This window comes from Castanea sativa, chromosome 2, assembly GCF_040712315.1.
Source record: "Castanea sativa cultivar Marrone di Chiusa Pesio chromosome 2, ASM4071231v1".
NCBI lineage: Eukaryota > Viridiplantae > Streptophyta > Magnoliopsida > Fagales > Fagaceae > Castanea > Castanea sativa.
In genome coordinates, this window is record NC_134014.1 from 14,023,371 (window position 1) to 14,037,401 (window position 14,031).

Below are 14,031 nucleotides of genomic sequence, written 5' to 3' on the forward strand. Positions count from 1 at the left end.
CTTTACCAATTGAGTTAACTAGAATCCACTTGAGACTACTATTAGTCTTGTAACAATGGTTAAGTTTATGATTACTCTAGTATTTAACCTTATATATATATATATATATATATATATATATATATATATATATATATCTTATATTGGATTTATTGTAAGTTTGTAATATATAATTCAGCAGAGTGAAGATGTAACTATCAAGAACTTTTCTCTGTGAACATTGGTTGTTAGGCTAAACTACGTAATATAGGCGTTCTCTTTTTTTACTTCTACTTCTCTCTTTATTTTAGATCACTAACAAAAATAACAAGTGAATGAAGAATATGATATTGTTCAGCCAATGTCCTTTTGAGATTAGGATTTCAATCTTTAATTGTAGAATCAATCAACACCTTTAGAAGGCTATTGATTTTATGAGGAAAATCTTTGCAATTTTATTCCTTGATTTTCTCAATCATATTTTAAAAAAAAAAAAAAAAGACTTTTACAAATTGCAATAATGTCCATCAATACATTGCTTGAATGTGTTTGAATGTTCTTCACATGTTCATATGTTCTTTACATGTTCATACATATAACCCTACTAGATCTTATGATGCTATGAAATTTAAGTCAAACATGTGTTGTTACTTGATTCTTATCACTTGGCACACACGATCGCCATGATTTAAACTTTGATCCAAATAGATTAATTATTATGCTAGAATTAGGATTTTTCACTATGCACACAAAATCACATGTTAATTTTCAATTTCAAGCAAGATCACATGTCACATTTACTTTTAAGCTCTAACATGCAATTGATGAATGACATGTTGGTTGTATGGATAATGTGACATGATCATTAGCCACCATAACCTAGAATACTGGTTTCACTAGGTAAGGTGAGTGTCTAACCCCTTCTCACCTTGTAATTTAACCTCCAAAATTAAATCAAAGGCTTCTTAGTTCTTACATTAGTTCTTGTTCATGTACTACTACAATATATAGAATGTAACTATGACCAAAGCCACATAATTCTTAGATTGTATCTAGGACCAAGGCATTGTAATGTTATTTATATTTGATGTAAAATTTAATTATTCAGCGGAATACATTCTAATCATATGGGTTTCTTATTTTCCTTTTAAATGAAATAAGTGACGATTTCATGTAAAATTATCAATCTATGGGAAAAAAAAAACCAATCGAATTGTCATTTTGAGAAGCACCAAAACGATTGTCGGGGGCTTTTTTTGCGCGTAGCCATGTGTCTTCCGCAAGAGGTGTGACTTTGCTAGGCCCAGATTTGTTTTGGAGAGTCTAATCCAGAACTTGACATTGGGCTGCATAGACCAATAGCTTCTGGTGCATTTTAAGCCTACAAAATAGATAAAGCCCAAAGTCTTAGAATCATGATAATGGTTGAAATAAATAAATAATATATTTAATTGAATAACTTTGATTAAATGATTCGTTGAATATCATTATTATGTTTATTAAGTGATGTCCAATATTAGAAAGTAATTAATTAAGTATCATATGTCCGTAATGGAATGAGTCTAATAGTCCATATCCAGCTGTGGTATAATTCATGTTCAAATGGTATATGTCCAGTGGTGATTTTATGTCTAAATAATATATGTCCAGTAGTGAGATGGATTTAATTATTAATATATATGTTTATTAATGAAGCATTAGAGAATCCATGTTTATTAAATAGTGAGATAGTATTAAAGTAATTTGCATCCAGCGGTGCAATAGTAATGCGTTAACATATACTTAATAATGTAATATTGAAGATAGAGAAATATTGACTTATCTTGTATGTTTCAGACTCTAGCCGTATAGCATCATTTTGTTCTTTATATGATTTGTGGCTCCAACCGTACAGCATTAATGAGCTGATAACATTCCAGCAGTATAATAACATTAGTCAAGCGGTGCACTAATAATAAAATAAAATATACTAAATAATGTAATTTGGAGCTAAAGATATAATGACTTATCTTCATAGGTTGCGGCTACAGTCGTATAACATCAGTGGACTTAGAACATTTTAGCAGCATGATAAAATGAGTCCAGCGGTACAATATGATATTATGAGTCCTTTCATGATGACTTTATGATTGAAGGGGAAAAACGGGTGCAACTAGAAGGAGAGAAAATATGTTCAGCCATGTGCATTGGTTGGTTAAGTTTATCCCCTTTATTATGCACTTAAATAATTTTCCCCGTGTAATGCTCTTTTAGTTTTTAGTCAAGTATAAGTGATATTGCATTCCATAAGAAGGGATTTTAATTTCATAAGTAGGGATTTTAATTTCATAAGTTTGTGCCTTTTATAAGAATAGATTTAAGTATTAGAAATGTATGTCTTCAATGAGAATGACTTTAATATGAAGTCTTTGTACCTTTTAGGAGAAGGGCCTTAGTATTGATGTTCATATGTCTTTCATGAGAAAGGCTTTTGTAACATGTTCTTAGACGAGTGTTTGGTATCTTTTAAAATGTATGGAGATAGTAAGAAATATATATGTTTTGTGAGATATGGTGTTTGTAAGATAAATTAAAAATATATGTGAGAAGTATGTATAGATAGTTTGTGAGGAATGTATTTGTAAAATATATGGAAGTATGAGATAGATAATATGGAGGTTAAATATAGTAAATACATGAGATTATAGCTGCTGCTGGAGTGGTTTTTATGTTATGTTATGGGTTATGTTACTTTCTAAGATGGGAGATTTTGTATGAAAAATAAAGAAGGAGATGAAGATGTGTTTTTGGGCACCAAAATGATGAAGTTTTAGAATATTAAAGTGTGGGAGAAATGGGTAGTAGTGTGTGTAATAGGTGTTATCTAAGAAGATAGATTTTGTAAGAGAGATGAAGAAAGATATGAAGATGTTTAGAGATATGGCAGCAAAATAAATGAAGTTCTAAAATATTGAGGATTAGAGAGGGATGGAATAGTGTATAATGGTGTGGTGAGTTGTGTCTTGCTTGATCCTCTTTATATAGAGCCAAGAATGTAATTAAGTTTGAATTAGTTGAAGGGAAAAGTTAGCAAATAAGGAAAGTTTTTTGGCAAAACAAGTGATTTCCTTAGTTGGTTTTTAGTTTTAGCTAAAAGAAGAAATTCTGAGAATTTAATGCTGCTGGAGCTGCTGTTACAGCTGTCAGTCACAGCTATTAGCTCTACAGTAGTAGCTGTTGCAGCAGCTAACACTGCTAGATGATGTCATCTGAATAATATCTTCTACTGGAGGAAAATAGTTAGCATTAAATTCATGGTTTGACTGAAAATGGTAAGATAACATTTATGGGACCTTCCTATTTTTGGTATTATAGCTGGAGGCTAAAATCTTAGCTTAAAATGGTAGGATTTTTTTTATGAGATCCTTACTTCTTCTGGTATAGCAGGTAGTTCTTGGGATTGACCATTAATGGGCAAGTGATGTCATTTTAGGACATGCGTCAACTACCTAAGTTGCTGCTGGAGCTATTGCAATTGCTGCTGGAGGTACTGCAGCTTCTACTGGAACTATTGTTGGTATTTTTGGCTAAGTTTCATTTTTTGGAAATTATATGTTTAATCCATATATAATTTTGGTAAGTAATAAACTAGTTGGTTGATATTTGATGAAGTTTTAGAGATGTAATTATGATTTCTTTGTGTTTTGACCAAATCTTGGAGAGCAAGAAGAGCATTTAATGCTAGATATGAGATATTAATATAGATTTAGCCATGTGCTTGGGATTGATTTAAATAAAAATATAATTTATATGAAATAATATGATTACATTTTTAAACTTATATTATATGATGAACATTAATATTTTATGTAAAGAACATTGGGAGTTTTATCATTTTAAGTGTTATGTGATATGAGAGGCTTACCAAATACTACCTATTGCACACTGACTCGTCAAAGTTCAGGGAATTGGGGAAGACATGCCAAGCAACATGTTTTTCTTTATCAACTGTGAACCACTGGAACTTAAATCATGAGCCAAAAATGAGATATTGTGCCATGAGCTTGAACTATGGGCTTTGATGAGATAGTATCGCCATGGGTTTGAGACCAAGGGCTTCGGAAAAATTTTGTGAATATAGGCTCTTTTGGGTTTTAAAAGATATTTTTCCAAAATCCATAATTTGTTGACGTGGTGCAAGTTGCTAATGAAATAAAGCCATGTGGTGTGACAAATTTGTCCTCAACAATGATTCCACACATTCACCCTAGTTTAGCCTAACTAAGGACCGTTGGTGGGTTGGGGGTGCAATCTCTCACATTTTTCTATTTAAATAATTAAAATAAGTAACGACTTTATTTAAAACCCTCAATCTAAAGAAAAAAGAATCAACATTTTGAGGGAATTTTTTTTAAGTATGAATGATTCAAATTTTGTCATGTCATAATTTTTTAAAAATATATACAAAACTAATGACAGTCGATGTTTATTTTAATGATGGTAATGTGACAAAATTTGAACCATTCATTAAAATATGAATTGATAGAATTTTAAGAACTTTGTAATGAATGTATTTATGGATACAAAAATAGTGTTAGTCAATATTTGTTTAAATATTGATAACATAATAAAATATAAATTATTTATTTATGTACGAATTGTTAGGATTTTAAGAAATTTGCATTAGAAATTATTATTTTTTAAAGAGTTTCAATTTATGATATCCATTCCTGATAATAGTTTTTTTGAGAGATTACCTAAGTAGTCTAGTGGTCAATTCATAGAAATTAAATCATTCAAATCTAGGTTAATTTTATATGTTTGTTTTTTTAATTGATACAATAAGATTTGAAATATTTGATGTATACTCTATTTGGGTCCCTTTTTAATGACAAGAATTGAAAATCACACAATAAAAATTTATTTGAGCACAGAAAATTCGGATAAACCAAGCTGGTCCACATTTAACAGACTTCCTTAACAGCATCTCTTGCAATCCTTTTTCATGAGAAGATCAATTGAACACTTTTATTTCTTTTTTACCCTCATCAATAATGTTGACAATTGAACCAAATCCTAGCCACTTAGTGAAATTATCATTGCCATTTCGCCCTTCAAAAAATAATAAATAAATAAAAAGAGAGAAGAGGAGAGTGGAGGGAGTTTGTGTTGAGCTCAAGAACTAGCAGCACACAATTGCCATGGTAGACATTTTTATGCTTTATTAAGGTACCTCAAATTTTAATGGATGAGTTTTTAGTTTGCCTTGCATATCTGATTAGTTTCAATTTGAGCTCCTTATTTCAAATTTGTGTTTCAATTCGAGGCATCAAAATCATTATGCCAAATTGCCAATGATTGGAACAAGGTGCAGAAAATATCATCTGTGTGCAGGGAGGGGTTCACCAGTCAAGAAAGAGTGAATGAGGGAAAGCGCTTCACTTGGCTTGTTGAGAGGTACCAGATGACCTGCCCCTCTCACTGTTACAAATGTTAGCCCCTCATACTCTACCATTCTCCCTCCAACCTGCATTTTGTTTACCAAAATATCATCAAAATCCAATTTCATTTTTGTCTTATATAGATCAAGAATACACTTTTGGTTTGCAATTGAAACCAAAGTATGCAGATAAATGTCATGACTCATGCTTAAAGAAATCAAGCAAACATTTATTCTAACAGGCAAAAAAAAGAAAAAAAAGAAAAAGGAGAGCGGGGGTGGGGTTGGGGTTGGAGGATTCACACCAATGGTTGTAAGATTTATATATTATTGGATTTTTGAAATTCTATAACTAAAATTATTTTAACTAACTATTTAAAAAATTTATTGATATATTTTATTATCAAAAATAAGAATTTATTATACCCATATGGCCATATTAACCCAATCATTCCTGAAAGTCATTTGTAATTAATAATGTACTAATTTTGTAACAATTTTTCTTTTATGTACAAAATCAAAGATTCCATTAGAATATCATCTTCTATTTTGTTGTGAAATTTATCTTTGATAATATTCATGATTGAAAATGTTTGTTCCATAATTGCAATAGAAATTAGAAGAATATGTACAAGTTCAACCACTCTATAAACAAATTGGTAGATTATTGATTTTTCAATTAATAATGGTGTTCAATTGTAAAGTCATCCTGCTAATTGCAAGAAAGAAATGCCCAAATAATCATTTATGTGGTTTCTTAAAAAAAAGAAAAAATCATTTATGTGGACCTAGATAACATGGTAGCACCCTAATCCCAATATATCAAACTTTTAATTTAATTTATAAACTAACAAGTAACAACCAAAAAAATCATACCAAATACTTAATTATGATGCATAAGTTATTTGTGTTATTTCTTAAGCGAATATTGTTTTCTCTTTTATTTAATTTTTTTATAAGTGATTTGTTTTTGTTTTGTTAGTAAAAAAGATTTTTGTTTTTGTTTTTGTTTTTGAAAAGGACCACCGACCACATACATGAGTTAGGTGACTTTTGGGGACTGATTTTCAATTTGAGGGATATGAATTTTTGGACCACAACTTTCAAATGATATTTATTATTATTTGTTATTTATAAGTGTGGTTGGCCTTTTTGTGTTGTTGGACTTTGGGCTCTTCTGCTTTATTGCGGCCCGCGATTTTGAGGTAAGAGAGTTTATGCCAATTTGTGCACAAGTTGAGCCATCTCGATATAGACTCGTCTTGGTAGAAGTATTGAGTGTATGGTGTGCCCACGGCAGGAACAATTGTTACAGATGTTATTGCAGGAAATACAATATGGCAAAATAACTATAAAATTAGACAAATAACATTAAAGTCTAAATAAAGGGAAAGAGAGACCTAATAAGGTTATGGCAGAATAATACAACCGTGGAAACAATTCTACAGCAAATAGTTCCATAACAAAATAATAGGCTAATCATTCATCAATCATAAAAGGAAAAAAAAAAAAAAAAAACTTGTTTGCCAAAGAAATGGGCTTAGCTTTTCAGCAAACGCATGTCCAATAAGGGAACCGATCTCCAATGTGAGTAACCTCAACGAAGGCTTTTGCCTTAGAAGTTACACACTTGACACACTTTGGAAAAAGGACCTAGATGGCTTAAACTTCAACCCTCAGTTTCTCAGAAAGTGGATCTGTCAAGTGGGAGAGAAATGGGTAGTCTATTGATGCATTCCTCTATTCCTACCACTCATACTTCTCCCTGATTTTTGTGTTTTCTTTTCTTCTCTCTTTTTCTTCCTTGCTCTATCTCTTCTTCTTTCGTTCCCCTCTTTTTTCCACGATGCCCTTTACAGTTCACAGCTACCACCTTTTATACTATCTGTCGTGATGAGATTTGCCATTTTTACCCCTCAACTACTTTGGGTCCTTATGGGTGTCCTTCCAAAACTGCCCACTGGCCTACCGGCCACCCAACCATTACCATTGCACTGAATGTGTTGGTTGTACTACTCCTCATTCCTAGACAAAAATGGCTTGTCTTGTTTCTTACCTCTCTTCCTTTTCACTACTCTTATCTGGATAAGGATTAAGTCTCTCCCTCTCCTACCTCTATGGCATACATCAAGTGGTCCTAACTCATACTTACTTTTTTTGGGTGAGATGCCATCCCAGCAGGATATTTTTCCCCAAAAAAGCTTAAGTAGGAACCCTAAAATAGACCCCCTCTTTCTCCCCACTGCCAAACCACACCCTCTAATACCCTTGACTCGTGGCCCACCTCCCATGTATTGGCTAAATACAAGTAGATGGTGCCTTGTCCCTTTGTGCGTGCTTCACTTCCGTCTGAATTTGTTTCTTTTTGGCCTTCACACCATTTTTGTTGCCTCTGTCTTTGTTTGATTCTGATGTACATTCTGGTTGGTGTTTATCTTTTGCAGCATGAAGGACGTATGGGCTCTTCTTTGGATTGGGCGTTACTTGGGCAAGAGTCATCTTCTTGCCGAGTCCATATTTTTCTTCCTTACGTCCGTGGGCCTCTTAGCTATTGCTCCTGCCATATCATTTCATCATGCCTGCTATAGCTTTACCCTCCTTTCGCTTCGTGTTACATTGCGGGCTTGTGGGCTGTCGTGTTAGCCCACTTCTTTGTCAATTCTCTGCTTAAGGCTTCCCAGACCCACTTTTCACATCTTCACCTCACTTGGGCTTTGTTGACCAACATTCCTATTGTACCAGCCCATTTCATCATTTTATTTCTCAACTCATTTACTACCTCTTTATCTCTTTTACTCCCATGGACTTTTTGTTAGATCCTTTGGGCTTCCTCGGCTCAATTACCACATCTTTACTTCTCATTATTTTTTGGGCTTATTGGCCTTTAAGCCTATCCATTGAGTTTACTAACTCATTTCCTACGCCTCCTCGGCCCATTTACTCTCTCTTTTTCTACCTCTTACTATTCACATAGGCTTACTACTTCATTCATTGGGTTTCCTCAGCCCACTTACTCATTCTTTACCTCTTTTTATTCTTATGGGCCCGCAAGCCATCAATCCTACCATTCCCACCTGCTGGGCTTGCTTTACCATTTCATTTTCTCATTTTCTTCATATTGTTAGGCTTCTTCTACTGTTGGGCATTTTGTCAAAAGTGGGCATCATCAATAAGCTTTCAAAAGTCCAAGAAGGGCCATGGTCCCTTTGATTTCTTCTAAGTTTCATCATTAGGGAGAGGTAGGCATGATAATGGGGTATGACGAGGTCAAATCATGGGTGTCTTGTCTTCTTTTTGGGGTGGAGAAAACTTGCATGAGGTGGGACAGTGGGAGTGGGGCAAGTTAAGTTCAAGGTGAGTTGGAGGTATTTTTCTAACATGAGATTGATGCCATAAAGATGAAATAAAAAGGGGAAAAGGTGATGGTGAAAAATACTAAAAGAGGAGAAGAGTTAGGTATTTTGGAGATAACAACAGAATATTTGAATATGTAGAAAAAAAATTTATGTATAATATATATATATATATAAAATATGCATATACACATTTAAGATAGCGCAATGTAAGACGATGGGGAGCGAGCAAAGCCCATCCCTATCCCGTCACCTCTTCAAGACAGAGTAGAATAGGACTGCTCAGACGATTGACAATTGACATGGTTTTGCCGTCTCTAATAAGATGTCTAGTCATTGGTAAGAGATATGTATAATATGATTGCATAAGGGTGGACGGGTGGATTTTTTTGCCATGTCTACTTGTTGTTTGCTTGTTTTCCATCACCTATACGGTTTGATGGCTATATGTAAAGAATACTCATTCGTTATGAAAGTTCTCTACCTTGGTAAGGACAAGCGGTGGAGGTTATAGGGTCCTTGCCAAACTCAGTCATCCAAAATCTCATCACATATACATGAATAGAATATTACCTATATCTGTTATATAATATTTTTTTCCTTTTAGTTTGAAATCGAGGTTTTGAAAATGGAATAGAATAATACACCTCAAGGAAGATGAAATAGAATAATTTAACTAGAAATTGTCGTTCCAAGTAACAAAGAATGTAAAGCCCCGGACAATAAAATTCATATAATTTGTATCTCAATTTGCTAAATAAACAGTGGGTCAACTAGCTTTAGGAAGGAGGAATCTTAAAAACAAAACTTCCAATTCTCTGGTTTAAAACTATGCGTTTAATTAACTTAATTGATAAAGTCATTTTTTTTTGTTGAATGAAAAATGTGGGTTTCGAATTCGAACTATGCCTACACCAATTTTTTTTAGAATGAACACCAAAAGTAATTTGTGCCTTTTTTTTTTTTTTTAAGAAAAGTATTTAGTGTCTTAACTTGATGATAAAGTATGTAATTGGTTCTCTACCATAATATAAAATTGTGCATTTCAGTTAATTTAATTCGTAAAATTTTTTATTATCGAATAAAAAATTAGGGTTTCAAACCCCACTTACTCTAAAATCAATTAATATCTTAATTTGATGATAAAAAATAATTATTCTGAAACGAACTCTATTAATTAAAATTTTATTTTATATATTTTAAAGGGCTAATTTAATAAAAAAAATAACAACTTGCATTATGTAAAGGTGAAAAAGAAGAGTAGAATAAAAAAAAAATAAAAAAAAGAGGATAATGAACCTGATGGTTGTGGTACCAAGAACGCCAAGGAGATTTGAGAGAGAGTCCAAGAGCCTCAATGCAGTAGCGTGACCCAAGTACTGGTACTCTGCCATCTGCATCCCCACTGTTACCAACCCAAACCAAATGGAATCATTTCTTTTCTTTTTTTACTTTCTAAAAAAATGATTTGATAAACAAAAGCAAAACCAAGATGTATAAAAGGCTATCCATTGATTCACGAGGATGTTGGGGTGTGGACCAAACTGCAAGAGACACGTGACCTCCCCGTCAAAGGTTAAAACCATGCTTCGTCTCTTTGCTTTGCATTATTTTTTTCATGGTCCACCTCGAGAGTCCTTCACGTTGTGTCCAATCGTTCCCAACTATACTACTATTATTGCAGACACTCATGTACACACTTTTTGTTTCACTTATAATTGTGTAACAATAAAACACGATTTTACAATTTTAACTGAAATTTTGTTTTTATGATTTCAAATACCATTTGTAATTATCATCACTCTTATTTATTATTATCATAATGATGTTTATGGGCTTTTCTTACTCACAAAAAAAAAAAGTAAAAGAAAAAGTTTAAAAAATAGAATAAGAATTAAGAAGAAGATAAGTTTATTTATTTATTTTTAGAATCCGCATAATATGTACCTGTAAACCCATATCTTGAGGCCACCCTTGCTGAGTTTGGTGTAGATGGGTAGGATAGAAAAGACTGTGACATTATATTCCCTAAGGATGGAATCACTGAAAAATAATAGTAGTTACAATGTAGAGCTTATTAAGGGAGAATATTATATATAGAGAAAGTTAGGTTTAAATTATACTTGGTGTAATTCTGAGCAATATTACACTATTTAATAAATTATTATTGAAATTATAATTTGAAAATCTCACCATTGTAATACATATTCTATATGCTCTTAACATAACATGTATGCCAATTTATAAACCAATCAAATGTTATTTGACATTTGATTCAATGACTCATCTTTTATGCATTATTTTAAATTACAAAAACTTGAATTTAAACAATTGATTGATAATATGATTATTGATCTTTGATTATCTTGAAATTTTGCAAGTGTGGAAAATATACAAAGATAATGTAATTCAATGGTAAATTTATCAAAATTCGTATCTAATTAAAAAATATTGAGTGGTATGGATACATTTATCTAAAAACCTTAAAGTTTTAACTTTTTAAGACAAGGTAATAATTTTATTGCAAACCAAATTGAAGAAAAACTACTTCGAAAGAAATTAACATGTATGGTTTGAAAAAAACTTCTTCAAAAGATAAAAACATATATGTGGTTCCTTTGTTTATACTTACTTGCAGACCTTCCATTTTACATTGGAAGTTCTTCCTTTAATGCTTGCATGAAGGGATGATTGAACATCTTTCCTGTTGAAATACTCTTCTATGTAATCAGAAAAACATGGGTCATAGCCTCCAAAGAGTCTCATCCTCCTCATCCTATAATTATTCACCTTTCAACCATAATTCTAAGTTAATATTCAGTGCATCCAATGTTCTTATTATTTTGTCTAATATTAAGGAAAAATGCTATAATTATTATCATTTTTATTATGAAAAACTTACAACTGAGATTAATAATTATGACTATTGTCAAATCAACAATGTAATAAATAATTTTTTAAACTACTTTTTATTTTGTACTTTAAAAGTTGAAACGTCAATTTATAAGAGATATATAATAAAATTCATAATACCAATTATCACCTTAGCGAGTGAATTAACAGTGTCACTGCTATGAGCTAGTGAAGATGTGCCGTTGGCAATGCACTTGGGGGCGTAAATATTGTAGATGTCAATCTCATTATATTTCTCAAAGAGTTGGTTCATGACAATGTTACATTCGATAGACCAGTTGGGGCTCTTAAAATCACACACTTGTTTAGCCTTGTCATAGTGCTGGTCTGTTATAACAGTGTGGCTCCATGCATATTCTAGCAATCCCTTGTAATCATAATAATCATCAGTTTCCGGATTTCCTACCTGCAATACATATATAAAATGACAGGTTTATGTTATAAATGTACTACATTTTGAACATAGAATCATGATGAAAGCTTTTATGCAACATATAAAGTTTTCAATTTGGGGGGCTTACGTACTATAAAACCTTTGAGATTGATCTTTGGGTATTTACTTGTATCCTTGTTTCGGTCATATACAAGCTCTGCCAGTTGTGGCACGTAGTGGCCTACAAAATATAGAGTTTATAATTGAGTGATAGTAAAAATACTACAAATTTTAGGTATATAAATTTTACAAATTAAAGCATCAGTAATTACAATGTTTCTTATAAATTTATTGTCACATTAGTTTATAGCTTTTTATTATAAAATTGCTAGTAATTTTGAGAGAGAGAGAGAGAGAGAGTGTTCAAAGTTCATGTAACTCACCTGCATAACTCTCTCCTGCTATGAAGAAATCATGGGTTTTAAACTGTGGAAATCTTTGCAGCCAGTTCACCAAGAAATTGTAGGCATCCTCAGCTAAGTAAAGTGGACAAATTAGAGGTCACAACTAGTAAATATTTAATTTAATCCATTAGAAAAAATAGTATATAATTAATTGATTCAAAAATGAGGTAGAAAATGGTGAACTATGTACCCACAAACCCATCATCCAATTTGGTGAAATCAGAAGATGTATTAGTGTAGGAGAACCCTACTCCAACTGGGGACTCCACAAAGAGCAAATTTGCTTCTGCAAGGGTAATAATATTAATTTTCAAGCTTAAAATTAGTACAATTTTTTTTTATTTTTTGGCTCTAAACATACTATCCAGCAGTGAATAGATATCGAATAATCAAAATAGGATCAAAGTATTATATGAAAGGACCTTTATTCCAAGCATATTTATTGAAGTGAAGTCCAACTCCATTTTTATTAACTCTAAGAGGTCCCAATTCCGCAGCTGCACCATACCCAACTGAGGAACATCCAGGTCCTTCAAAGTTGCAATTCCACAAAATAATTAAATATACTGCACCTTTAAATGATTAAATAATGCACAAAAGATTTGTTAAAAAAGAAAAAAAGCAAAACTTTATACTTTATAGTATATGATTTGTAAATAAATTGGAAATATTGGGAGAGAGAGAGAGAGAGAAAGCAAATTAAGCTTTATAATATATGATTGAGAAGAGAACAGCAAGCTTAGTTATTAGTAGGACTAAAATGTTTGTACACCTCCATTAAGCCAGAGAAGGAGAGGCTTGTTGGACCATTGAGATTGAGCTTGAAAGAACCAGTAGAAAAGGGCCCTCCCATGGTGTTGATTGACATTGATGTAACCTGAGAACTGGGAGATAGATGGGCTTGTGGGTTGGCCTGGTAGATTTATTACCCTATCAGATTCCTGGGATTTGGGGTATTCTTCTTGTGATGCTTTAATGACCTGAAGAAAGAGAAACATGGACAAGAGAGAGAGAAAGAGACATTTATTTGAACTAGGATTGGCCATTTTGTTCCGAGCTTTGCATTCACTCCACTTGTAAATACTAAATAGGTCCTTCAGTATGTGTATGTGTATGTGTGTTTTTGTTAGAGATAAAGAGGGAGAAAGAGAGAGAGAGAGAGAGCCAACGGTACTTACAAGATAAAGGGAAGATAACAAATGATGATGTCAAACCTAACTGATAAATTATTCAACCGATAATCTTATGTTATCAATTTTATCACAGAAACTTTATAAAGTAAGGTGATAATAATATTTTTCTAAAAAAGAAGAGTAAAGTGATAATAAAATGAATGGTGTTATTTCAACAATATAATTATAAAAAATATATATTTTCTTACTTTTAAAAAAAATTAAAAATACTTTTTTTTTTCTTTTTATAATTTTAAATACACTTTTTTTATAGATAAATTGATAGTAGAGTAGGGGAAGTCTTATTTTTAATTTTTGTCTTCTTATAGGGGAGAAGAGGTAAGATTCATATTGTAGA

The 14,031-nt window shown here is 32.1% G+C and overlaps 1 protein-coding gene across 2 annotated transcripts; it reads right to left on the reverse strand.

The window, feature by feature from the left end:
* Positions 1-5,145: 5,145 nt before the first annotated feature.
* LOC142623242 (serine carboxypeptidase-like 33) lies at positions 5,146-13,733 on the reverse strand. Of its 2 annotated transcripts, XM_075796634.1 has the most exons (10): positions 13,274-13,733; positions 12,924-13,031; positions 12,692-12,787; positions 12,481-12,573; positions 12,190-12,278; positions 11,795-12,070; positions 11,384-11,541; positions 10,699-10,794; positions 10,051-10,156; positions 5,146-5,485 (listed from the first exon to the last, which is right to left on the reverse strand). In XM_075796634.1, the coding sequence occupies exons 1-10, from the start codon at positions 13,545-13,547 to the stop codon at positions 5,339-5,341; spliced, it is 1,443 nt and encodes a 480-aa protein (XP_075652749.1). In that variant the 5' UTR covers positions 13,548-13,733; the 3' UTR covers positions 5,146-5,338. The 2 variants fall into 2 exon arrangements, with proteins under 2 accessions (XP_075652749.1, XP_075652750.1); XM_075796635.1 differs by lacking the exon at positions 10,699-10,794.
* Positions 13,734-14,031: the final 298 nt, after the last annotated feature.